Source organism: Hypomesus transpacificus, chromosome 21, assembly GCF_021917145.1.
Source record: "Hypomesus transpacificus isolate Combined female chromosome 21, fHypTra1, whole genome shotgun sequence".
NCBI lineage: Eukaryota > Metazoa > Chordata > Actinopteri > Osmeriformes > Osmeridae > Hypomesus > Hypomesus transpacificus.
In genome coordinates this window covers 5,157,030-5,184,568 of record NC_061080.1, presented here as the reverse complement: position 1 = coordinate 5,184,568, position 27,539 = coordinate 5,157,030, and the positions used below count along the sequence as shown (strand labels likewise).

Below are 27,539 nucleotides of genomic sequence, written 5' to 3'. Positions count from 1 at the left end.
ATTTACGATGACGTATTCGGGCGTGGCTGTGCACTTCATCGGGCGGTTTGAGATGTCTCTCTGTACCCGTTTCTATAGACTTTGGGCAGCAAGCTACTCGGTAAAATATGTAAAGCCTAATTGAGCCATTCATGTATTCGTTGTCCTGTAAGATACATTTCGTTGCAATTTAGTCCAACTAAACTAGGGTCGGGTGGCAAATACATCATGATTTGTATTATGCACTACAACACAGTCATTTTTTTGTCATCTGGCCGTATGGATCCCAAATTTTAACATAATTTGCAGCAGGCATAAACAGACGGCATGACAAAGCAAAACTAAAATTCGTACCACTGCCATCTGCTGGTGATAGGACACTTCACTTAGGCTACTAGGTCAATTTAACTACAAAAACTGTAGCTACAAAAGCTGAGATGTGTGGGTGTTAAAATTAACAGTAGCATTTGACATAGGATATTCCTGGTCTAAAATGACTTTTCTGACTCAGTTGTAGGATAGAACACACATCTTTAATATCCTTGTTTTCACTTACATTTTAAACTCTCCAAAATCCTATTTCCAAATGGAATTCCTTTAAAAAAGAGGTCAACTCTTTGAAAAGTATTAGAATAATAAAAGGAGCATATACAAATGAAAAATTGAACCTCTGACAAAGAAATGGTGTTCCCACTGAAATTAAATTAAACTTTTAAGTATTTATTAAAATCCATAACTTTACTGTAGGGACTACAACATCTTCACAAATGGTAATTTAACTATTTGCATCATATTTAGATAGTTAAATGTAATTTAAGCAAAAGATGCAAGTACCTGTTAAAACTTGTATATAACAATCAAATGTTCATTAACTGTTTGTGAAGCATCTATTAATGTCCTGTATAATGTGATGTATTTAGTAAGCATTTAAAGTAGTAATTTATTTTAAGTGGGATTCATATAGAAAGAAACATTGTTAGCCAATAGACATACAATTGATATGAAACATAACAGATAAAAAGCAAAAGGGGTTTCAGCTTGTATTCTTTAGTGGTTCATAAAAAATGTAACACTATTACAAATGACAATAATAATTGTGCAAAAACCTCTAAAAAGTATATTTCAAAAAGCTGATAAGCTTTTTATTGTTATCTGACAATCCCGTTACCCCTGGTAAAGGCTTCCTTTCATTGGATCAATTTAACTGTTTCAGAAATACTTAATGAAAAAAATACATATTGCGCAAAACTAATAAAGACCAGCTCTCGTTCCAAATAAAAACAAAAAAGAGAAAGACAGTGAACCTTGACTGTTATTAATCCATACAGAACCGGTCAAAGCCCCTGGAAACAAACAATGTTGTAACATTATTCAGCTACTCTGGTGAAAACATGAATAACTGAACAAACTAGAAAAGTAACACCATATCAAATCACAAGAGAAGTCATAGTTTCTCATGGTTGAAATGGACAACTGGGCTACATAGTATCCCTTCAAAGCAAGCACAGATAAGAATATGATACATGAGTGCACACAATATTCCAAACTTCAACACAAATTTTAGTTGAAAATCAATACATTGTGTGCAAAGTAAATAGAGAAAAGATAACAAAACTAAAATAATTGAGAAATGGAAAAATAAAATATAAACCGGTTTCCACATAGGTGGAGGTGAAAGAAAATGCTCAAATAATATCACAATTACTTTCACACATCACCCAGTATTCTGGCAATTCCAAATGAATTTGACAATCCTTTTTCACAAGTCTTTCCATAAGAGTGTGTCTATCTTAAAAGACAGTATAAAAACAGTTACAGAGGACAGTATACAGCAATTCCTTGTTGAATACGGCACACTAGTTAGTAAAGGGATTTGTCTTTCAGAATTAAAGAAGTAGAAAAATAAAACCACTTAAGTCACTAGTAAACAGTTAACAACAGAGCACCATGATGGAAAATCCCCTCTGAGAACCAAACTGCAGAGCCCTTGGTATTGTTTTAATAACGTAAAGACTATTTGTCTTTTAAAATGTCAATTTCTTGTTTTGTAGCTTCAAGCAAAAGTCAGTAAAAGTTGGAGTTTGACATAATTTATTATTATAACTAAATATAAGAGGACCCTTTACATCACTGAGACCCCTAGATAAGATTTGTCTAAAAAGAAAAATCTTCCCCTTATGGGGATGGACAATAGCATTTTTATTTGAATTGAATTTCTGTCTAATACCAAAATAATCTTCTCTTGTATCTACTTCATTAATTTAAATTGAAAGACTGTCACTTTTCATATACAGTCAGAACTGACCAAACAGAATTTGACTGGTCACCACACAATTCATACAGCTCACTTAAAGAGGCAACCCTTTATACAGAAAGTGAACAAACCTGTGTAAATATTTGATACCATACAGAATACACCATGTTCACTCAAGTCCTTCCTCAGCATGTCTGTTTCTTGTAATTATACAGCTGTAAAGGTTACAGATCCTTACTTTCCATACACTGTGCTTGTAAATGAAAAAAAGGCAAGTATGCTAGCTAAAGAGTAGTGTATCAAAAACTGATAAAAAGAGAGCCAGTACATTACTTCAAATCAGGGAGGGAGCCTCTGAAAATATCACAGCAATTCATTTTTCTGTAATCATCTACATACCCTCTTTTCATATAATACACTTCGGCACACACTCAAACACGCTCTTTCCAATCCCTTACATTATATACAATACATTTAACCACATCGGATTTCACAGAAATAATAGAAAAAGTAACCAAAGTGCAAACAAAGCTGCCATTACTGGTGGCTGTTTATTTCTAATCACAATATATACTATTATAATTAAAAGGCAGCATTACTTTTTTAACAAAAAGTTTTTTTTCCTCTCTTTTTGCTGGTGTTTAAAACAGTAACATTAACAACAACATCCATGTAATACCAAGAACATAATTGTTAATTTCCACAGGAAAGGGACTAGGGGTTGTTGTTATTATAATTTTTTGCTTATTCAGAGAAACCTCAGGAGAATTCAAAACTGAACATTGGCTCTCTCTTCCTTTTTCCCAGCATTTCTAGACATATTTCTGCTCCTCAATGCCTCCTCGGGCACCCAAATTGGAGACAACTTGACTAAATGTTTTGGGAGATTTAAGAGTTGAAATGTTTCATTATTTGTAGCTCCTCTAATACTTAAAAGGTGCTATTAAGATGTGCTGTTCTTGCAATGTAAACAAAATCACACAAACAGGATTTACAAATAAATCAAATTAGATGGCATGGTGTCTTATAATTCCAAATAAGATAAATGATTGAACTGTAAGTTGATAGCAGTTTTTTTTATATATCTGCTAAAAGAGGAGCTTCACATAATATCAATCCAACAGATACTTGTCTGATGTCTACCAAGTTAAGATTGTTGAGAACAGACTGAGGGAGCAACATGTCGGAATGGAATTCTACCCAGATTCCCTCTGTATGTATGAGAACCGTCCTATCACTTGAATTGATCAGGATCAGTTCCTAGGATGGCAGTGGCAGTTCGATCTCACATGGGCTTGGTGTAGCCAAATATCCCCACGGGGAAGTGCTTGACGTGGGTGGGCCACTGGGCGGCTAGCTGGAAAAACTTGACATCGTTCCACTCCACACCGTCGATTGAAACTACACGGAGGGAGGATTACAGAGAGACATGCATTTTGACACAGGAAATGACAAATAGCTAATAGGTGAAATTAACAAAAACATTACTTATGTCTTTCTCTATCACTTGGTGGCAGTGTTGTATTTTTCTGATAATCAAGTGTCATCATGAGCAGTGGTTCCAAACCCTGGTCCTCAGGACCCCCTGTCCTGCATGTTTTAGATGTTTCCCTGCTCCAACACACCTGATTCAAATGAATGGGTCATTATCCAGCTCTGCAGAAGCCTGCTTATGACCATTCATTTGAATCACATGTGGTTCCTACTCACCCCACTATCATACCTGAACATTCCTACTCAACATTCCTCACAGGGGTGCCCTGAGGACCAGGGTTGAGAACCACTGATCTAGAGAATTAAATTTGGTTGTAATTTGAAGGTCACAGACTTTAAGTACTCTTGTGTGTGTGTGTGTGTGGGTGGGTGGGTGTGCAAAGTCTGTCGGGTGTGTGTGGTGAGAGAGAGGCAAAGGGAGAGAGACAGACAAAGATGGATGCCTACCTCTCAGCATGGTGTGCTGGTGTTTGGCAGTACATATCAGCCTGCTGATCCCCTCGATCACCTGGCTCTTGGAATCAACCTCCTTCTCCTTGGGCTTCTTACTCAAAAAAATCACTGTTTTTTCCCCAAACAGTAGGAGAGAGAGAGATAAATGCATTATAACGTATATCAATTGGACTACACAATACCCCCAATTTATTGGAATCATGCAAGCTTTATGTCAAGCACAAGATTAGATATAATTGCAGGGATCTTAGATACACTTATTAAGATTGATTGAAGTAGTAGTTTTAGAATGACACTTATGTCATTCTAAAAGGGTCAGACGCCAACTGCACATGCTGAGATAAAAACACTACACCACTTAGCAAGGCCATCAGTTGAATGAGGGGGTATGGGATTAGGTCCACTGTTTGCAAGCACTGGAGCACAGATCTTAACCGACCCTTCTTGTTCTTCTCTTTCATGACCACGGTCATGGACATGCCGGGTGGTGGGGTGAGCTCCCCGCTGTTGGGGATGCGCGACACCTGGAGCGAGCGAAAGTTGCTCTTCAGGGTGTTCTTAATGCCCACATCCCTCTTCTCTCCCTCCCTCTTCTTGTCGGTGCCGTGCCAAGTCCAGTAGTCCACCTGCAAGCCCATCACCTCGCCGCCTGACCCTGGAGATCTTTGGCGAGAGGACAAAGGAGTTTTGAATTGCACGATCCTAACAAAATTTTCCTGGAGCGTGCTTAGTATGTGAAATGTATTCAGCCAATGTTCGTTATAGGCTTATAGTGTATTTTGTGCTGGTTCAGACAAGAATGTAAGAGATGTGAGATCAAATTGATGCCTATTAACATGTTTCTATAAAGGCTAGGTTATAGGTTAAGTTGACATTAACCAGGATATTTCCACTTTGATCAGTGATCATATAAAATACTGTGACTGAAGCAAGCAATGCTTAAATTGTTCCCAAACCTACCCAGCTCCAGAGAGGGAGGCAGAGACGGAGGGGGAGGGTGGTGGGGTACAGGTCAGGTCCTTCCCATAGGGCACCGATTGTGGTGGAGGGGAGCCCAGCATGTTGACGCCCCCTATCATGGCGTCATCAGAGTCCACTGGAGACGGAAAAAGGAAAGGAAAAGGGTGTGAGCCAAATCTGGGACCAGACCGGCATTTACCGGCCTGGCACTGCTGATTCGCTTAAACCTTTAGTCTCTTAAACTGGAAAATCCAAGATAGTAGCATTTCGCAATCTGAGTCAGGCCAGCCATGTAGATAAGGATTCAGGATCTCTTACCAGATGTGGAGGGATTGTGCTCCACAATCCCTACTTTCACCAGCTGAGGAGATGACAATAAGAGAAGCGTTTAGGCACCGAAGCTTTAAATAGGTCATGAACAAACATTTCCAAACAGTCCCGTTTACATCACTTGTTTACCACACCTTAAAAATATCACATGTTCCAGAATAAGCACACCAAACTAATTGAATCCCTCTATAAATGGAATAAATTCTAATAAAGATAAGCTGTCTTAATAACATCTAATATCAGCTGTGCCTGAAGCCATCCAAGCCTGAAGGTTTTTTTTTTTTTTCTTACCCCAATAAATGGCACAAACTTCTGACACGAGTCCTCATCCGGGCTGTCAAAACAAAGAATGAGAGAAGGGGGAGTGAGTTTCATATCAGCAGAGCACAGAAGGAACTGGTGTCTGTATGGGTTGGTGAAGGTGTCATTGGATCCAGGTGTGAGGGTGAGGCGATGGCTGCAGCATGTCAATCGATCGATGTCGATGAGACATGGCATCTGGGTGGGTGTGTGTGGACCGAAAAAGCCCGGCAACATTTTGGAGAAATGACATCATGCTGAAGGGGGTGCGTAGGTAACAAATAGGGGTGGGGCATTTCTTACAACACTTCGGTCTGACTGACCGGAGTGGTGTTGTAAGCCTGCTGGGGACAGTGAGAGGAGTTTGAGTGGTCGAGGGGTAGGATGACATTACTAATTTGTACAACGGAGCGGCAGACACCGCCGGCATTATTTGATTTGGTTTGTTTAGATGGCTGAGTTGGTTGCCATGGCGCGGCGAGTGGCAGTCTGTTTTAGCAGCTCTATATCGGCAGCCCTTGTGGGGGGCTGCTAAACTGGCAATAATGCGCCCTATCCCAATGGCGCTTCGAGAGCCGTTCCGCGGGTGCAGAGCCGGAGCTAAGCGGAGGGCTAGGCTGGCAACATGGAGGATGAGATACAAGCTGGACAAGCTAGTCAGGAGGGCGGTGACTGTGGTGGAGATAAGGCTGTGGGGCAGGTTCTTGGCCATCGGCACTGTCAATCATCCCCTCAGCCATGTCCTGGCTGGCCAGTCCAGCAGCCTCCGTAGCGTGCGGCTCAACACGTTCTCAGACTCAGGGCCGGCGCGAGTACCTTCGCCGCCCTAAGCAAAATGTTTCAACAGCACCCCCCAGAGAGACGCCCCCCGCCCCCAGCCTCGGCGCCCTCTGCTGTTGTGCGGGAAGGTTAATTAATGGACGCACTTCGGTATTTGGCGGCCCCCTCGGCGGCTGCCTAGTTCACCTATAGCAAACGCCGGCCCTGCTCGGACTGATCAGCGTCTTGGGAGGTCCTGTGCATGGCCTTGTTGTGTTGTATTGTCTGTTTGTATTGTATCGTGTTGTCTGTACATGTTGTCTGTAACTGTAATTATTGTTAATATGGGAGCTGTGAGAGACCCCTGAATTTACCCACAGGATTAATAAAGTATATATCTATCTAACGGTGAATATTGTTTGCCCCTAGAAGTGATCGCTAGGTCATCATGAGTGTTATGACTGAAACATAAGTATGAATGGGTTGTCCCTGTCCAAATGACTTGAAAAATGTCCTATCCTATGGTTGGATAAAACCCCTTTCACATTAAGTAAAAGCTGTGACTTAAATCGAATGATACCCTTAGAATCTCTGAGAGGTAAACATACTGCATACAGACACTAAGGGCGAATGTGTCATATATAAGAGATCTCACCACACAGCACATTCAAATCTTTGATGTTTTAAACCTTCATAGTTGTTTGAAGATCAATTGGCACTTAAAAGGGAGGGTATAGCTCAGTGGTACTTAACTGCATGCAGATTGACAGGTTGGAGGATCAAATCCCCCAGACTGTGTGTTGATTTAAATAAAAGCGTCTTCTGAATCAACACATTATAAAAGGTCACATTTTATAGCTTCATATAAGTGTCACCTTTAAGGCTTACTATGAAGTAAGTGACTTTCATGTAGGAGGCAAAATCTCACCTTCCAGTTGTATCTATATGAGAGTTGCTCAAGTCTTGCTCAGAATGTGTTCTTTTTCTTCTTTTTTTGATGGTCTGTGGATAAAGTTTAGCTGCATCCTTTTACAACTACTTGTGATGCATATATATTGTATTTTAACTGTGCTTGGTGGCACCATTTATGAGATTGTGTTTATATCTGGAGAGTTTCAGTAACGTCAACAATTATCAGTGAACTCCCCTTAATTTTGCTCTTGACAGCTAAATAGGTGATTATGGATTTATCTGATCTAACCTATCTTAGCATTTTCCATGCAGATATCTAAACCAGTGCTCAAGGAACAGGAGGGGGCCATTACAGAACCAAAATAACCTGTAAAACGGGGCCAAAGACGGTGTATTTTTAGAGATCCTGGCCAGATGGGAAGCTTGTATTAGGACAGCAAGCTTGAGACAGACCAAGAACGATAAGTACATTTCCCTGGTAGAAATCTCTTGCTTTTCACATGGCACTTCAGAGAGAATATCAAACGACATGTGCATATTTTTACGAAGCAGGCTTTTTATTTTGCCTCCCAGAGCAAGACAGCCAAAATAAATATGGAAGTGATCCATCTTGACATTTAGCTGTAAGATGTCTAGTAATGTTATTATAGCACAGAGAAAAGGAGGTTTGAAGTACACTTCCGATCATTTAGATGTACCCTAACATACAAAACTACAACAACCTGTTTCAATGCAGGACTGTCGCCACTAGCCAATCGGCGGATGACTAACTTCCGTGTCCAATATAACATCATTTTGATCGACACAGTTATTATCAAATTGTTCAAAAACCCATTTTATGGGTTTTTGTATTTACTATTGTTGAGAGCCTAAAAACACTATTGTTGAGAACCACTAATGACAACTGCTGTTGTCATTATTGGTTCTGACTGATTTGCAATTGTGACCACCTCAGAGCTAGTGGCCCTTGACACCTTGGGGACAGGAGAACAATCCGAACTCAGGATTAGTGGACAAAAGCCCATTCAAATAGGCCTCTGTGGCTACAATGCAATGCTCCTCTGTGATTCTGAGGATGGTAACTGGCCAAGTCACCTTTAGATGTTCATACGTTTGTCTTGTCTGAGACACAGCCTGTAAGTGTCTCCACAGACACAAAGCAGGATTTGCCATTTGAGGAGCTTTACCCTGGCACAAAAGCAGGGAGAAAATAATGTAGGGAGCAGCGAGTAACACTCAAAAAGGGCAGGTGTTTGTGTGTGCCAGTGTGTGTATGTGTGTCAAAAAGGGAGAGCCGAATGGCTTCCAAAACCTCTGTTCTCCACTTACTGTACTCTCTCCTTATCTTGCACTCTGTCTTGTCTTGTCATCCAAAATCTTATGATGGTATGTCTCAACTGTCATCAACTCTCCTTAGCTGCACTCCTCCACCCCTCATACTCCCTCATTTCCTCCCAGCGGAATCATATTTTATTTTTTACTCCTCTAAAACCTCAAGAACAGAATGTATTTTTTCTATATATATCAAACATTTACATTTACATTTAGTCATTTAGCAGACGCTCTTATCCAGAGCGACTTACAGTAAGTATAGGGACATTCTCCCCGAGGCAAGTAGGGTGAAGTGCCTTGCCCAAGGACACAACGTCATGTGCACCGACCGGGAATCGAACTGGCAACCTTCAGATTACTAGCCCAACTCCCTCACCGCTCAGCCACCTGACTCCCCACAAACAACCTTTAAAAGGTACTTAAATGTTCCTATTAGGTTCATCTTCCATTTCTTACTTTGCGTCTGTGTTAATTTAAGACGTTGCATTGTAGGAGTACTGATGTTTAGGGCCAATTCTTTGTCCAAGTCTGCTATTGAGAATGCACAATACACACTACATGAAGATACACTTCTTGTGGTACCTGCATTAAAATGAGGTGGATGGAAATATACTAACATTATCTCAAAATGTTACATCCAAACCAAACCAACCAAATGCACACGCACACAAAAACAGTGGTTAAGACACGCAATACTCAAACCAAGACAAGGGGAGCCCAATGCAGAAGTTAAGACGTCAGACGTACAGCAGACATGTTGTGAGTGGGATTAGACATTATACATAAGACAACGGTTCCATTGAGGGACACAATGCAGAAGGAAGGGCCGGAGGGTGGGGGGGGGGGGGGAACAAACGGCTGTGGAAGGTACCTGATGTAAAAATCAAAATACAAGCTTCGCTTCCTTGAATGCAAATAAAAAGAAAAACAGGGAAAAAAAACTCAGTGCACAACATTTCACGTTTTGCTTCTAATTGTTCTTTATCTAGGAAGTAAATAAAATACGAAAATGCTTAGGTTTTTGGGCGCTGCCTTCAAAGTATTCAGTCCACACCAAATATTGTTTATGGATTAAAGATTTTTTTTTAAGTGTTTTCAAAATGACTGACTTTTGTGGATGTACTTGTGGATGTGAGAATGTGTGGATTTATTTACATTTTAAAAGGAGAACATGTTTTTAGAGTTGTGTTGGACCGCAAGATAATACAATAAAGGTCATCATATACAATAGGTAACAATGGAGAAAAGGTTCTAAAGTCTATGGGACCAGACATCCTAACAGGCAAATTAGGTCAAAATATACAGCAAAATGTGCAAACGCATCCACACACACACACTAAACAATCATTCATACAAAAGTTTCTCCTCAATAAAAATAAATAAAATGCCATTATTCTTTTTTGTACTACACACTCACAACCCTCGCCCCAAAACCTTATACATACCTCTTCTGTTTGTAGGTGAGCATGGCCTCAGATATGGGGCACTGGTGAGAGACGCTGGCCCCGGCTAGGTACTGAGATACACGGCCCGCCACATCTATGTTGTCTAAAACAAAACACGAGAAAGAGGACAGCCTGTAAAACTTGACACATTTCAAGACATCTTTGCAGCTATGACAGATATATTTTGGTAAACTGTATTTTACAGTCTTTGTGGTTGTTAAGTTTGATTAGAGAACAATCACATAGGCACATCAGGTGGTAAACAAACAAAAACGATTAGAGTTTGAATGAAACGTATTGCTTCTGTACCTGATGTTGGCGCCTCTAGTCTCCCAAACAGGTCCCTCCAGCCCCCGTCCATGAAGATGTTGTTGAACTTGCTGTCGAACGATGCCATGTACTTGGCCAAAGGATGGGTTCCTGCAAAGATAGTTTCATTTTGTAGAATATGCAACAGTGGGAGTCAGGTGGCTGAGCGGGTAGAGCATCGGGCTAGTAATCTGAAGGTTGCCAGTTTGATTCCCGGTCGGTGCACATGACGTTGTGTCCTTGGGCAAGGCACTTCACCCTACTTGCCTCGGGGAGAATGTCCCTGTACTTACTGTAAGTCGCTTTGGATAAGGGCGTCTGCTAAATGACTAGATGTAAATGTAAACAGTGTGTTTTGTCTTGCTTATAGGTTGTTCCCGAGTCTCTGGAGCTTTGATGTTCTGCAATGAGTGCCTTTCTATGTGTGTGCATTTGAAAGAGAGTGAGTGAGCAACTGACTAAGTAATTGTGACAGAGAGAGAAAGAGTGCGTGTGTAGTATGCCAACTCAAGTCAATTTGCAATTGGCCCTGACCCTCTACCAAATTCAGACTACCTACCAACAGGGATGACCAGGAAGCGTATGTAGCTCAGCCAATCGGGTGTCTTGTTGGCCAGCTGCTCCACGAAGCACCTGAGGATAGTGCTGAGGTAGCTTTGGTCTCCGGCCACCGCCACTTTGATGGTGGGAGGGGTCTGAGCATTGCAGTTACAACTACAAGGGGGTTAAGAATGTTATTTTTCATGTAGAATTCCACTATAGATCTTAAAGTTGGTGTCATGTACAGCATTTCAAAACATTGTATATCCTTTTCAATATGTATATATAAAAACACTATTTACTTTAAAATATGTATTATATAAACATTATAAAAACTACAGTATATACTACATATACTGTATATTTTACAATATGTATACATCAAAACACTGTATTATACTATACAAGTCATTTTGTGCCTCTGCCTAAACTGCATATCTACGTATCTGTAGGGTTACGCAAATATACCAACAAAATAAACAAAACGTTTACAGATAATTAAAACATGCTCTATCTTTCATGTTCTGATGCACGTCATTAGCAGAGGGCGACGGATGTGTAATGTTCTTACAATCTCTGGATCCTGGTGACGATGGTGTTGAAGGCTGCCTGGACGTCAGCACCGGAGATGGTACACACTATGGGCTGGCTGTGCTCATGGAGAATTTCTGAGAGATACTGGAGATTAAAAAAGAGAAATGAATATAACATAAATGAGGTGTACAAATTGGGATACAGGAAGAGGTGAGGAGGGAGGTGAGAGATCCAAGGAGATTTTTGGCAGCTCCTTTATCGCACAGGTGTGTGTGTCTGTGTGTGGGTGTCAATCAGAGTGGGGGGAAATGTAAATGACACAGTTGTGTTAATGCTTGCGTAAAGAAAGGTTTCAACCTTGCTTCCTGATCATACAGACTCAAACACAAACACAGCTCAATGTGCAGCTTACACACCACAGCTCCAGTGCATGCACACACACACACAAAAGTGCACACACTCACACATACCTGGCCCTGCCAGTCTGTGGTGTTGATGAGGATAATGCTCTCTGGAAGCTGTTCATCGGAGATGAGTATCTGGTTCAACTGGTCGTAAACTGATTTTCGGGGCACCTGGAAGAAAAGAGGAGGTCAGAAATGTAGCCCGACACACACACACATATATATAAAATATAAAAAATGACTAAATGACTAAATATATACACACACGCACCTGCACAGAGATCCTGGAGTCTGGAGACGTCTCGCTGTCGATACTGCTGGTCCTGTCGCTCTGGGTCTTGGAGTTCTGTCTGTCCTTCATGGAGGTGCTCCGAGGACGCCTCATCAGCTTGTTCTCCGTTTTACTTACATACAATAAAAATTAAAAAAGAGCAAAAAGAAGGGCAGAACTGTAAGTGGACAGTAGGAGGATAAGGAACAGTTAAGTTTACAGCGTAAACATGGGCGTTTATGTATGTCGGTGTGCCTGTGCTTGTGTTTGTGAGTGGGTGTGTCCAGCTACCTGGGCGACATTTGGGTCTGGGACTCTGTCTTGCACAGTTTGGCTACGGGCCCTGGGAGCTTGTCTGTGTTGAGGTCCCAGCTGTGACTGTGGCTGTGGTTGGAGTCCCCTGTGCCCGTACCGGCGCCAGTGCCCACGTCGTCCTCCTCAGCCTCCTGTGAACAAACAAGAAGAAATGTTGTGTGACCTATGGACTTTGTAAAGCTCTGTCTTGGAAGTCGCTTTGGATAAAAGCGTCTGCTAAATGAATAAATGTAAATGCAATAAACTACTGTTCAATAAATGGAGATTAATACAAGCTTGTTTTGTCTTTCATCTCGTTTTCGAAAATATTAATATTATTTTCTCATTTCCCTTTAATGGAGGCCAGTGTCATAAAATAAATAATAACCAGGTTATCAAACCAGAAAATTACATAAATGATTATAGTTCTGTTTGTAAACACCACTACAATAAATGCTTTGTTTACACTGTACTAACCTGAACATAATGTTGTATTACACGAATGGCATTGCAGATGCAAGCAAATTATAAATAAGCACAATTATATAACATGCCCAATAATGAAATACACACAATACCTAGAGATCCTTTAGTGCCAGCTGTGCGTTGTGCAGTGGACTGAGGTTAATGTATTTCAGTGCGTGACCATGGAGACATTCACAATTGCACACTGTGACGACACCCCCCCCCCCCCCCCCCCCCCCCCACATCTAATAACACCGAGCAGATGTTGTTATCTCAAAAGTTTATAGAAAGCTTGGTGTGTCTGTCGGTGTGTTCAAGTGTTCCCAACACATGAACATTACATGTTCCTGGGCAAATTCCCCATGAAAATCATTGTGCATAGTGTCTTTGTCTACGTAATTGTGTGCATTGTTACAGACCGGGTCGGTCTGTAACAGAAAATTACATTGGCCGGAGTGATTACCAGTATTATTGTGGAGATTTTAAATGTGTTTATTATACTAGATTAGTTTATTATTGAACGATGGAACATTATATTGAATGTACCATTCTGTTGGTGGGTGAATCTAACAAATTATTTGTTTACGTTAATAATTATAGTTAATAACTTGGGGAAATTCTTGTATGAAAGCCAACGTTCCTTGTCAAACATAGATATGATATGATTAAAACATATAGGCCTATTTAAAATGTAATTTTCAAAATATGTCTCTGGCATTGTTCAGAGGGTCAGTCCAAATGTGTGGGCGGGCCATATTCGGCCCCGCAGGCTGTAGTTTGGGGACCCCTGCCCTAAGGTGTGTATAATGTGTTTGTCTGTGAAATTGTGTACATTGGTAACTTTGTGCACTATATTCTCTGCATCACATACAACAAGAGAGCACATGGCCAATAGTAATTTTGCTCCACTCCCGTGTGCTAGGGAGAGCTCCCATTCTCATAAACTCTCTTTCTCTCTCCACCCCCTACCTCATCAGTTCCTTCCTTAACTCGGAGGGGGAAATGCATCGTCAGGTGGCCAAGTTGCCGTGGCTGCGGGCAAACAAGTGTGGAGGGGCCAATGGAGCGTGAGAGAGAACGCTACGGCAAAAACAACAAACCAGGGCCGAGCTCTTCTCACAGCCGGCTGGAGCAAAGCTACATGGTGTGTGTGGGTGTGTGTGTGTGTGTACATATGCTTGTGTCTGAATCTGTGAGAGACAATTAGTGAGTGAGTCTCCCTGCTTTGGACTTTGTGTGTGTGTGTGTGTGTTTGTTTGCAATAATCAAGCTCTTTGTAGTTACAGTAAATGTCCTCTTGTTCACATCAAGCTGACCAAGTGGAAGATAAACATATGGGGGGTGATTCATGATAATGGCAGAGAGAGAGAAAGTGAGAAAGAGATTGATAGGATAGAAAGGGAAAGGGCTCTGATGCTCTTTAATGGTCTGATGCAATTGTGTGTGTATGTGTGTGTGGGTTTGAGTGTATATATATTGCCTAACCTAAGGCCACTCACTCGTGCAATAGGCTCCACTCCAGCAGTGTCATCCTGATACTTGCCCCCCATGACTTTGGCTCTCTCTGGAGACAAGAGATCCCCGCCCTACAGAACACAGGATGCAGTTACATAAAATGTCCTTTGGGGGTCGCTCAAGAGCATTTCCAACTCAAATACAATCCATTACACAAGAAAATTCTACATAGGTCCAACAGAATAGGAAATGCATTTATTGATACTTTTACCGCTGTCGTGTGCATGTTGATTGTCTTTCTACTGTCTATATTTCAAAGCGATGTAGATACACTCTGATTTTATGTCAAAAAAAACGAATTTGCCGAACCAAAAAGAATCCATGAAAATAATAATTAAATATGTACAATAGTTAAACAATGCCTTTGAAAGGGGAAATTGAACCCATATTTTTTGCGTCGTACCCATAAAGGTAGTGCAAATAATGGAAGCTTTGCGGGATGTTCTAGCATGCTTTGCTACCATCACATGTGGTTAACCTGTTTTCAAAATACTCACAGATAGAGTCTGATCTCTGGGTTGGCTCCTCTGACTGTGCAGACTCCCAATCTCTGTCTGGGAGCTTGAATGAGACATTCCCTCAAAGAACGGCCTGGAACACAGCCACAGTACAAATAGGTGACAGGATGAGCTTTTCAAACGCAACATAAGAGAGATTCAAAATGATTGATTGTGTGTGTCCATTAAGTTACATACATTTTTATTTTTCCCCCTCTGTTGACTACAAACCTTGTAAATGTGAACATTTTCTACAGAGGAAAGTTGAAGTATTGCAGTCTATGCCAATTAATTTTCATGATAATTGTTGTTTCAGAGGATATTTCAGGGTCCTCAAAGGGAACTGGTAGATATTCTATAGAGAGAAATCACCCTTTCAGACAAAATAGTGGTGACTCACTTGAGTTTGGGTTTGGGTGTGCTGAGGACACTCTCATTGTCCTCCATCTCTGGTCCACTGTCGCTCTGGTTGTACACCTCCAGGCTGTCGTAGAGAAGGTCCAAGTCCTCTTCCACCTCCTGGGTTTGGTCAACTGGGTCAGAGTCCAAAACCTACATTTTAAAAGGGCAAAACACAATATGCCATAAATGACATGAATCTCTTATAAAAGTAACTGCAATTTGAAAAGCTTTTTCCAGATACATGGCTAGCATTGATATTTCAACAAATGACAAATATATACTGATTAGTATTGGCTTTGAATCAGCTTTTATGTTATTGTTGCAACAGGATTAAAGTTCTGTCAAACAACTGGCAAAGTAAACCACAAATCGATCCATAAATGTATTTCATTTTATCAAATAAAAAAATGTAACAACATAATTTCAGTAGGCCATAGCAAATTGAAGCATCTATTAAGGTTTTACATTAAAATAATACACATTTACATAAAAATATGGACAAAAGAAAAACACCCAGAACTTAATTAATTAATCTGGTAGTGACTGGTAGTGAGGTGAGACTTCATAATTCATTTCAAACGTACATTTTTTATTAATCAATGTTTCAAGGCCATATGTTTTCAGACTAGAATGTCCATATCTCTCAATATACAGTCATTACTAACATACCGGAGACTTTAAAATTCAAGCCCAAAAGGCTATTATTAATCACAAGCTGGTTATAATTAATCAACTGTCTGATTTGGTAACAATATCTTTTTAATGTGCACCACTTCTTAATAAGCTAATATAAAAATATATATATATATTTGACAGGCATGGTTTGTAATAGGCAAAACAATAAAAAAGCCAACATCTAGTAAGGTGAAAAAATTTACAGAACAATAAATCTATCAACTCATTGATGTCCAAGGATTTTTCAGTATCTCTCTTAGCAAACAAGGTGCAAATAGTATAGTTTAATATAGTTCAAAGTTTACAGTACATAGCACATTGAACAACAGTCCTATACTGCTGTTCTATCTGGGTCACTGCCTACACAGGAGCTGAGAAAAGTTAGGGGGGTTAGGTGATGGCAGCGCAAAGCTTAGGAAAGGCTGATGAGGCTGCTAGACAGGCTATAAGGGTTAGAGACACAGCTGTGGTCAACTGAACACCCATTAGACTGGCCTGAAAACAAGGATCAATGACCTGGGAACGTAACTCGTTAATTATTTCATGTGAAAGCACGTCAATACAGGTATGCAAGTAAAAGAAGGGCACCCAGGGATGTATTTGGGTTTAAACCAGGTTGAAACCAATTCAGCAGCTAACTGATATACAACAAATAAAGGTAGCATCATGGGTACATTATGTGCTATAGGGATGTACATGCTTCGGTACCACTGCTTGTGAGATCAGTCAGCACGGCTCAGCTTTCTCAACGAATTGCAATTTGTAGTAAACATTACATAGTTGTTTTTTGAAGTAAAAAAAGATTCCATCACAGATGTGACTACGAGTATGTGTACCAACCTCGTCCGTCACTTTGAATCTCTTCAATAGGGCCACAAACTTCTGTTTGAAATTAGGTTGCTGTAGAAAGCCAGGGAAGGAGATAAAGGGAAGAAACAGAAAATAAGAGAGGTAATGAAGAAGTGAGAAGTGGAAGGGAGAAAGAAGGGAAGAGCGGGAAGACAACAGAAGAAGACAAGGATCTCAATCAAGTGACAACCACTCTCAGCCACCATCTCCTTTGCATCAAAATCACACATTGACAGAAGCTCTGTGTTCTTTGCAATGACACATTGCACACACTGACACATTAAATGTAGGGACATTTAAACTCATCTCACTAATCCCTCAGTGGTTTACATTGCTTCACCTATGATGCCGGTCCTGTCAGCCATCATTAAAGATTTAAGGAGCTGAGTACTTCACAGCATAATTAAGAGTCACTTGGCATTCACTAGGATGAATGTCTTTGATTCCAGTGACCTTAGGTTACATACGATGTGTGCCATTTTGTTAAATGTGTCAGATCAGGATGTGTCCTTAACAACACGAAGGCTTATTGATCAACAGCCTGAATTTCATAAGAGATGAAAGTGGCAGGGGAGTGGTGTATACTATACATGTTTGTTTGTGTGTGAGTTTAAGTGTTCGTATCGATCAGGCCTGACTACATAGACGGTTGAAAGGACATCTCCTGTCTGTCACTGCAGTTCAGCTTAACCTGAGAGGATTGTGGACATCATCTGTGACATGCTAAAACAGTACATGACTAAGACACGACAAGCCCTGACAGATTAGCAGATTCCAATAGTGTTGAATAGACTCCATTCACTTGTCCAAAAATACAGGATTTTGAAAGAGGCTACTGAATATAAGCAGGAATCTTTATATCATTCTGTTATCTTCCTTTATTTCATGCAGTGATAAAACCTGGCAAAGTGTGGCTGCTATCCCATGCATTTCAAGTCAAAGGGATATAGATAAATATGTATTTTTAAAAGACAGAAATGTTTAAGTATTTTTTATAAATTCGTAAATATGTACCTCAAGCATTAGGTGAACATTCTTACCCTTGTCATGGACGTTGTCCGGATCATTTTCCTCCGGGATTTCTTTGACTTTCTTTGAACCTCATCATCTTCATCATACAAGTCCTACAGAAAAAAAAGTTTTGTGGAGAAAACCTCAACTCATGACTAGAAACCAACACGCAAAGATTTCACGTTAATCCTGGCCCCCAGAAGTTACGTGCTGGTGTGTTTAGGTGTTAGATTGTAGTTAGTGTGTTCTGCCATCGTTAATTATCATTAGATCCGGGTGATATGCTTGTTTGTTTCTCACCTGTGGTTGGACTGCGTCATCACTAGCTTCCTGTTCTGATGAGTAACTGTCATCGTCGTCCTCGGAGTAGTTGTCCATATCTGGGGAGCGGTCTATGAGGTAGTACAAGGCCATGGTCAATCCATTGTTCGCTTTGCGTACATCTGTACACCAGCTCCCTTAACCCCCGCCTCCCCCCACACACACACACACAGCCGCCTTAAGGAAAAATGACAGTGCAGGATGCATGGATGACCTGTATTAAGTCAGAGTTTGTTTTCACTGTGTCAGGCTTTGCCACCTCGTTCTTGACAGACTTAATTTGTGGGGAGTGGTTTCACAGTGGGTTCCATTGCATCTGCACAGCTGACATGGAGCTGTGTTGTAAGGCGACTAGGCACCATTTTGGCTCTCAGAGGCCGAGGAGCCTTAGATGGGGTGTAACAGCCTTATGCAGAGTGAGATGAACATCTCCCATTTGCTGCCGTGACATCGATTATAAAGGACTACTGCTAAGGCTTATTTGTATTGGTTAGGGCTTTGTGGAGGCAGGTGGTATACTGGAAGGACAATCCGTCATTGGACTCTTAAGACTGTGATGAGCTTAATGTATCTCAGTAGAAATAAACCATTTTGTGACTTTCAGATGCAAGTGTGGAAATGTGTGGAGGGAAAATGAACAATGGAATACTGAAAAACCTATAGAAAATGGAAAGTTTGCTTTGGAAAAAAGGGTAGGGTACCATAATTTTGTTTTTGTCCTCAACATTTAGACTCACTGTAGAGTAGAGACTATAATTATCAGCCCAATTTTTTTTTGTGTGAATAATTACTTCTTTGGCATACGTTTGATCTTTTCACTATTTTACTAAATTTTACCCTCCAATTTTTACTCTCTCAAAACTCAAGTTGTGACTCAAGTCTGATTCCTGGGGCTCCCACCTGAGGCTTTGGTCTTGTTGCCAGTCTGCCCGCTGCCATCCTCATGGTCAATGGGCTGGCTGGACAGGGAATACACACTGAGCTCGGCAGCACGCACTGGAGCCTCCTTCACGTTGCTATGGAGACCGAGGATCTGAGCTCCATCTGTCGGGTGCTGCATCACCTAACCACACACAGAAGCTTGCAAGATGACACAGATTTCTTTTTCTTTTTTTACAGTAGACACATATTTCCGAGCACACAAAGGAACCTAGTGTGCACATGCACGATGAACGTGTTTTTATTCTTCAATTCACAATGGGAACACTATCCAGGACATAGACCCATTCAAATATGGAGCACGTCCCACTCAAGCACACCGCTTTGGTGTGATAAACAGTAGCAACGATTACATCCTTGTGCATACTACACTATGTCTCATACATTGGATTCTACCATTTTGTCACATATGCTCCAAAAGTCTTCCTGTCTTTCAAACTGAATTCATGCCTGACAACTTTGTTTACATATACAGTATTTCCTCTGGATATGACAGATTCCCTATCGCCATAGTTAAGTCCATGAAATGCCATTTTAAGTGATGCAACCTTTGCTGAAGTGGAAATGGGACACTTAAGTAGTTAAATAAATAACGTAACACTATTCATTCCGAAAAAGGAAAAGATAGGAAAGAACATATAGTCAGAACCAACATTTCTCGGAGTGATACACATTTTTCTTTGTTATTTTGGTTCCCTCATTGAGCACTCAAGCTCTGACATGATCTAGAGACTAAGAGGCTAAAGTCCCAGACTTAATTTTCTTCAGGTTTATGAGTGGTTCGCATCAAGTAGTTTACTCTCTGTGGTGCTGATAGGGTCATTTCCAACAGCTGACCTCACCAGTGCTTTTGTCTTCTTAGTGACGAAACATGATGAACTATTGATTTTGGGATGTCCAGGATTCTTGCAAAGTCCCCAGTTGATTTGTTTACATTTTAGGGGCTTATTAAAGGCAGCTTAATTTGCCTCACACTGCTGTGTATGTGGGAAACCTAGATATAGATATACTATAGGATTGACAACTGTCTTCTACGTGCGCTAACTACACGCAACTGTCTAATTGGACACTGCTCTTGAGTTAATACCCCAAATACTTGTAGTACCCTAAAATGGGGAAATGAGGTAAAAATGTCTTAGAATTAAAAAATTACAAAATAGTATTTTCTAGAACCATAATATAGGTTTACATTTCAATAACTTCAACTTAGTTGTATTGTTCTGTCTACATGAGACTCCAAATGTAAGTGGGAGGTAGACTTGAATGCATTCAAACTGTTCTAATGACTCCAACAAGATGTTTAATTCTGTACCGAAATAAATATGTATTTGTCATTGTACCTCTGCCATGTTGATTACTCCCACCGCCAGGGTCTTGTAACCCAAAATGGTACGGTTTTTGTACCTCTTCCTCCTCTGGAGCATTATCTGCAACCGATTTGCGTCCCTTTTGAGGAAGTGGGGATACTGAGGAAAGGCAGAAAACAAGATGGTCATGACACTAGGTTACATCACGCTGTATCCTTTAGCTCAAAACAATGAGCGAGTTTTCCTCTCATGTCTTTGATGCTTTCAGATCCTTCACCTGAGAAAAAGGCTTTGATCTAATGTCGGAGGTAAGTTTAAAAAAAAGAAAGAAACGAAAGACTGGGCTTCTCTGCCTTTGCTTAAACAGACTCTTAAATTCAGCAACCATGAATCAATTGTTGCATCATTATTGTGCTTCTGAAAAATAAATAAATGCATAAGCAGTTAAGATGAGCACTGGCAGACCCAGCTGGTTTGAGGTCGAGGTCGATAAAATTTAAGTTGATGGAGGAAATACAACTGCATCTGAAGAGTTTAGTGCAAATGTCATACAATTTATAATCTTGACCTTAAGAAGAGGACATTGTATTTTTTTACAGTAGCAGGCTAGCAGATTGACAACGCTAACTGAGCAAATGCATTTACTATAGCTTTTCCAAGCAACACTGACATCTTAAGTGTTCAGAACACTTATACTGTTTTTGAACTTCAATAATGCAAAATGAATAAATGTAAATTATATATATATTCCTTCTCTTAAAAAGAGTATTTAGAATCTGTGTAGGCTGGTCCAAAAGTTGCCACACAGAACATATACATATCCCTATAATAATATTTTAACTCTGTGCTATCTTCAATGCCATCAATAAATTCAATAGTCAAAATACATCAGTGGCACGAACATTTCTTTTCCCCAATACACCTTTTTCCTAACCTGAAGTGAAAAGGTGAGTTCCAGGTCGGTCTCCATCAGCCCGTCCGGGGGAAGGACATACTCATTAGACCTCAAGATACGCTTGGAGCCCTGAGAACAGAAACATTTTGAGATGTTGAGACAAGCAAACAGAAATTAAATTATCTGGTAACTTGTGTTGTTCCAAGAATTATATAAACTTGTGTTTTTCTCTGCTTAATTCAGTTCTGAGGTGCATTTTGAGGCACACATTTTCTACAAGGGAATAGGATTCCATCAATCAAGTGTTTTATTCACCAGAAAGCAAACTGCAAACAGTTACCATTCTGGTATTCAGCAAATTAGTCTGGGTTATATTCATGTGGCGTGTGTTGGCATCACCTACTGAACCGCTTCTCAATCTAGATTTTGGTTCCTACCATTACTTAAGGAGATCAAAAGGTGAGAGATAAGTGATTATGTGAGTTAGCGTGTCCATTAATTCATGATCCTGGACCATGGAGCAACTGGTCCCTTTGCTAAACGTACTAATTTGACCAATTTCAAGAGGCTATCTTTGTATGAATGTCTCAACCTAAGTGTGTGCAGACGAATGAGTGAGTCAGATGAAAACAAACATTCCCAAATATTTTTGCGAGAGAGAGCCCACTGCAGGTCACACTTAATGCTGGGATAGCTTTTCACAGTAGTCAAGGACAAGAGATATACAACCATTAACAAGACCAAAGGGAGAAGACAGTCGCATCATTTTCTAACGAGCTGTCATATGTAAAGCCGAGCTAAAGTGGAATAGAGGGTGCTGATATAAGTGACAGAGCGTCACAATGAGATCTGCTAAACAAAACTAAACAAACGACATCCCCCTCAGCATGGCTCAACTCTGACGGTTTACAAGGCTAACTGATACCAAAGTTGGAAGACAAAAGGTATGTGGCTACCAAACACTACCTGCTCATTGCTTGATAGGTAGCCTAGATATAAAGTACAGCCAAGGCTAAGTATTTTTTTCTTTCTTCTTAGGGGCATTACTGTCGCATTTATTGAAAAAGATTCTTGGTTCATTAGTGATTTGGTGAATTAAACTGGACTGAACCAACCATCACAGGGTTCTATATGGTAAGTTTGTGCATGGTAGCTGCACAAGTTTGTAAACAATGGTATTATATACCATGCTACAAGGATGCACTGACATAAAGATGAGGTATATTGTTTTAGTAGATGTAGGAAGACCCCCCAAAAAAACAGTTTAGCTGACTTTGGCTTTTCTAAATCTCTGGATCCATCAATTGTAGAAAGCCTCAACTATCTGTTGAACACTGAGGCTTTAGAGCGGGTGACAATATTTAAAATTCTTCCTCCCGCTTATCATCCAGTCTGTAGAGAATAACAAGCATAGTCAAACTTACTCCAACAACCCTTTTTTCCTATGTTTTTCCATTCAGAAGATTTATTTAAGCATCTACCCTGACAGGTACCACCAAGTGTAGCAGGCAGTGGCAGTCATTATTAACATTACAAAGATGATGAACGGACTTCAATTACTATATTCTGAAAAATAAGCTTGATTTGGCAGAATAAAGGAATTCATTGGAAGGTTTTCTGGCTGACACCACAAGACTTGAATGGAACAGTTAAGTGTTTTTCTGTTGGGTTTTCTACCACCTGAACAGTGTAAGAGCACGGTAATACATAATTGTGAGAGCCTACAGGCTAAGCCTGCAAGTTCTTCTCATGACAGATTTACATCAGATGCTAGTCAGATGCTATATATGGCTGTGTAGCGCTACCAAGCAGGATTCAGTCCAGTGCTTTGTCAATTCAGACAACACTTTTGAAACGTTATGTAATGTTGCATAAATGATAGGAAGTCAAAGTAACGGAACCAAGACCCAGGGTTGAACTCCATTGAAACTGGGCCATAAGGTTTAAGGCATATTTAATATTGAAATCAAAACACACTTTGAACCTCTTCTAAACTAAGATGATCTTTTAAATCATGACAGTTGGAAAAAGGGGAGGGGAAAATGGGGAGGTCAGATGGCTGAGAGGTTAGGGAATCGGGCTATTAATCAGGCTGTTGCTAGTTCGATTCCCGGCCACGCAAAATGATGGGTCTTTGGGCAAGGCACTTCACCCTATTTGCCTCGGGGGGAATGTCCCTCTACTTACTGTAAGTCACTCTGGATAAGAGCGTCTGCTAAAATGAGAAATGTAATGACGTAATGAAATGAAATAACCAATATTTCAATCCAAATTTAACTTTAGGCTAAAATAATAAATGTTTAGGCTAACTGTTTTATGAAAATTGAGAGATTCAGTGCCTGCTAGAAACAATATAATATAAGTCATATCTTTCTGTAAACAGAAGCCCTGAGAAAAAGTCAAGGACAGACTGCTCAGTTGCTAAAAGTTAAAAAAAACATTATGCTATTTTAATTAATACCTAGAGAATTTGATTTGCTGTAGTGTCAGACCCAATGACAGGAATTTTCCATGGAGCGTTCATCACCCTTTCTCAAAACTAAATGAAACTCCATGACCATGCAAGAAATCCTCCATGTTCATTCATGCGGCTCTTGGGTAGACTATGTGTATATAGTGCATATTTGGTGACTTGTTGAATAATGCTTTAAAGTTACTTTTAAAGTGTGAACATTAAATGAATACAAAATGTATTCAGGAATTTCGCAAAATTAGCGTTAGCAGGTAATAACCATGTGTCATAGTTTAGTATGAATGGGCCTGACATACTGAAAATATATAGGGTATAGCTCTGGTAAAGAGGTCAAATAAAACAAATGAAGGATGCATGAGATGCCTCTTGACAGCAAACAGACTCCCTCTGGCAACACCGTGACCACAGAAGAATGCAGAGTCCCTCCAGAGGTCAGAATAATGGCTTTTTCCTTCATTCTTTCTCTCCATTCTCTGTAAAAATAGAAGTCACCTTGGCAACCTCTGCAACTATTGACAAGACTGCATACCACATGGGGCAGGCTCCGGGTAATACACCAGAGGTTGAGATGTTCCCTTTCACTCAATAGGTATATTTCTGTTTGCTATAAGAATAAACACATGAAGCATGCTAGTGTAAGCGACTTGAATTGGTCAAGCTCACATACTGCCCACCCCCGCCAACAAAGAGCTAGCCAGAGGATCAAACCCTCAATGTCTCAAAGTTCAAACCCCATTACAGGCAAGATTGGGAGTGACTGACGAGCAACGCTACTACACCTGTTACGTTAGGATCAATATATGAAGGATGAGACATGTCCCTTCATTACTTAAGAACCTTTGCGTGTTTTGTGGAAGTAAAGCTTTGAGGTATCTTGGGGACAGCCCTAATAAACACAAACTTGGATTATGTTACTAAGAAAAACATGACACTTCACTCTCTAAATTGTAACATTATTTTAAATTAAAGCACTGTTTCCATGGCATAACATGAACAAATACAAATCACCTTGATTTTAAACATATTTGACACAATACAAAGTAAAGTTGGTGCCTATTTCAATTTGTAGTAGCAGTAACCCCCAACAGAAAGCTTTTCATCACAGGATGATGATGATGATTAAGATGATGAAGAGACGTTGACTGCTGCCACAGAGATGGATGCCGAGATGCCTTTGTATGGTAGCTACTGGTCTCCCCCTGTACTTTTATTTACAGGTTGGTGTGGAATTTTCAGCTACACTGAAATGATGAGAATAATGAATATAAACGATTTGCACATTTGGATCCTGTTGAACAGAGCATGGATGCTGTACACAGTGAGATGTTCATTTAATGTCAGGCGAATTCTGCGTGAAGAACTGTTTAATTTATTGTAATCTCGTGTATTCACAGTTACCAGTTGAGTTGTACAAATTGCATCTCATAAAGCAAGTGCCAAAAACTGACCAAGAGATGGTGTACTTTGGGCAGAAGAACAAAGGCTGATCTTGAAATTGATTTGCTGGAACACCAGTTACAGGAGGGTGCATGGTCACAGGTGTATAATGTCCCTTCTATGATCAATAGCCTATATTTTACTAATTGTTTGATTTATATTTGTAGGCAATGAAGAAGACCAAATAACATTTTAATGATTTGTCTTTATTTCATTGCCAAAAAGCATTTGGTTGGTTCTGAGTGCACATCCACGGTGTGTAACATTAGCGATGTAAAGGCTGAGAATGTTGCTCAATTATACTATGGAGTGTGAAGGGAAACGGTAACGTTAACTTGGGTATTCATCAGGGAATTAAAGCACATCGAATCACAGTCTTATAATCCTCTACCGACGTATAACTAAGTGAATAACATTTTGTTAGAGATCAGTCGGCCGAACCAGGAAAGGACACCCCATGACTGCCATCTGTAGCCTATCAGGCTTAGAAAGTCAGAGGGGATAGGTAGAAATGCAGAGTTTGTTATGGAAAACCTGTTAGATTCACAGAGTCAGTTATCATGGACACTGACCAAAATTTTGCGTTACCTCTTTCTGGAATGGAAAACCTAGAGTTAGCCTCATTTCAGGGTTACTCAACTCCGGGTTACTCAACTCCGGGTTTTCAATAAACCCACTTTCTGGAAAAATAACCCCTGTTCCCTAAGGTCAATCTGTGGTGCCGTGAACACAACATGCCTTAAAGTGTCTGTGTGGTTCTCACCTGTATTTTCACAGCAATGACCACAGAGCTGAGCTCACGATCAAGCTCCTTCAGGACAATGAGCTTCTTGAGGGTGAGGCTGCACAACCTGGGGAAGACATAGGAGAAAATATTTTATTTAGTATTCCTTAACCAATCTGAATTGATTACAATTAACAATGTTTGAATATTATTACAATAATTACATTGTCATACATTCTTGTAAGGAAACATTCAATGAATGGAGATTGTAATTTTGACTGAGATTTTCTATCTGGATTTCACAGCATAACACAAAGTTGAAAACCCCCCAGAATGTAACATGCTTACAAAAGACGAAAAGATTCAGAGCATACACTGAGAAAAGTATCCCCCAATGAGAAATCAAGCAATGTTTCTTCATGATACAATGATGAAAGTTTTTTTTTCCTCTCTAAAAGGAACATGGATGTAACGGGAGATCCAAGCTTGTGTATCCCACATATGCTCCTTCATCCACACAGGAGAGGACATAAGTCAGAGTCTCTCACATTCATTACATTTATGAAATACACATTTGGACAATACTCCCATTCATAAGACACGTAGTGGCCAGGCCTAGCTGGGAAAGCAGAGGAAGACAAAGAGATTAAGTGAGAAAGAGCGAGTTATAGCACAGGACATTGCACAGATGGATAGATAGATATGTTGTCGAAAGAAACAAAGATATAATCTGAAGATAGACATCCTTTAGGTATTATGTACAGGGTTTCCTGCAGAACATTGGTTAGTTAAGGTGGTAGGGTGTGTTTTACCATCAGACTGGGGGGGTGGGGGTTCGTTTGTGCGGTATTTTTTTAAAAATTTTACTACGTAGTTAAGGCGGCAGGCGTGTGTTGCTTAGGCGGCCACCTTAACTGAAAAGTGCTGTGGGAAACCCTGATGTAGATAGATTAACTGTTTTAAAATCAAACCGGCTTATAAGAGCATCCAGGCTTTCGATGTGAGCGAGGGAGTACCTCAAGCAGCTATTCCAGAGAGAGCTAATTAGTTCACCATCAATACGGTATAACAGCCAGAAGAGCAGGTAAGTTCCTTTGTGTAAGGAAAGAGGGAGCACCCTTTTAGATCAAAGGGAGGAGAGAATCATTGTTTTCTTAAGTGGCTCACGTCGATGGCTAGTTACACAAGCAAACCAAGACATAACCTATTGTTATTTTTATTTTTTTATGTTTGGAGAGTGCTTTACAGTGGATTACATGAAAACGTAATATCTACAATACCTACATTTGCTTTATTAGTGGAAGCAATTTATAGAACAGTGACCATTTGATTTAGGCCATGTTACCTGACGAGTCCTGACAACTGAATATAGATTTCAAGTATACGGTAATGTCTATAAGTGTAATTGTGTTTCACTAATAAGGAACTTGGAAGTAAAAGTGAAGGTTTTTGCTTTCCT

At 40.2% G+C, this 27,539-nt stretch overlaps 1 protein-coding gene across 2 annotated transcripts in view; it reads right to left on the bottom strand.

Moving 5' to 3' along the window:
- Positions 1-493: 493 nt before the first annotated feature.
- Positions 494-27,539, bottom strand: part of si:ch211-126j24.1 (phosphofurin acidic cluster sorting protein 2) — a 39,445-nt gene continuing 12,399 nt past the window's right edge. Inside the window, exons 2-24 of one of the 2 annotated variants that reach the window (XM_047043794.1) lie at positions 26,120-26,207; positions 21,486-21,575; positions 20,585-20,710; positions 19,206-19,368; positions 18,285-18,376; positions 18,014-18,097; positions 16,965-17,024; positions 15,448-15,599; positions 15,048-15,141; positions 14,535-14,621; positions 12,568-12,722; positions 12,277-12,409; positions 12,072-12,176; positions 11,639-11,745; positions 11,087-11,241; positions 10,528-10,638; positions 10,219-10,321; positions 5,762-5,804; positions 5,459-5,501; positions 5,141-5,276; positions 4,620-4,843; positions 4,175-4,288; positions 494-3,634 (exon numbers count right to left, since the gene is read on the bottom strand). In XM_047043794.1, coding sequence (XP_046899750.1) covers positions 3,519-3,634; positions 4,175-4,288; positions 4,620-4,843; positions 5,141-5,276; positions 5,459-5,501; positions 5,762-5,804; positions 10,219-10,321; positions 10,528-10,638; positions 11,087-11,241; positions 11,639-11,745; positions 12,072-12,176; positions 12,277-12,409; positions 12,568-12,722; positions 14,535-14,621; positions 15,048-15,141; positions 15,448-15,599; positions 16,965-17,024; positions 18,014-18,097; positions 18,285-18,376; positions 19,206-19,368; positions 20,585-20,710; positions 21,486-21,575; positions 26,120-26,207 — 2,581 coding nt within the window. In that variant the 3' untranslated portion in view covers positions 494-3,518. The remainder of the gene's footprint in view (positions 3,635-4,174; positions 4,289-4,619; positions 4,844-5,140; positions 5,277-5,458; positions 5,502-5,761; positions 5,805-10,218; positions 10,322-10,527; positions 10,639-11,086; positions 11,242-11,638; positions 11,746-12,071; positions 12,177-12,276; positions 12,410-12,567; positions 12,723-14,534; positions 14,622-15,047; positions 15,142-15,447; positions 15,600-16,964; positions 17,025-18,013; positions 18,098-18,284; positions 18,377-19,205; positions 19,369-20,584; positions 20,711-21,485; positions 21,576-26,119; positions 26,208-27,539) is intronic. The other variant, XM_047043795.1, reaches the window with a different exon arrangement.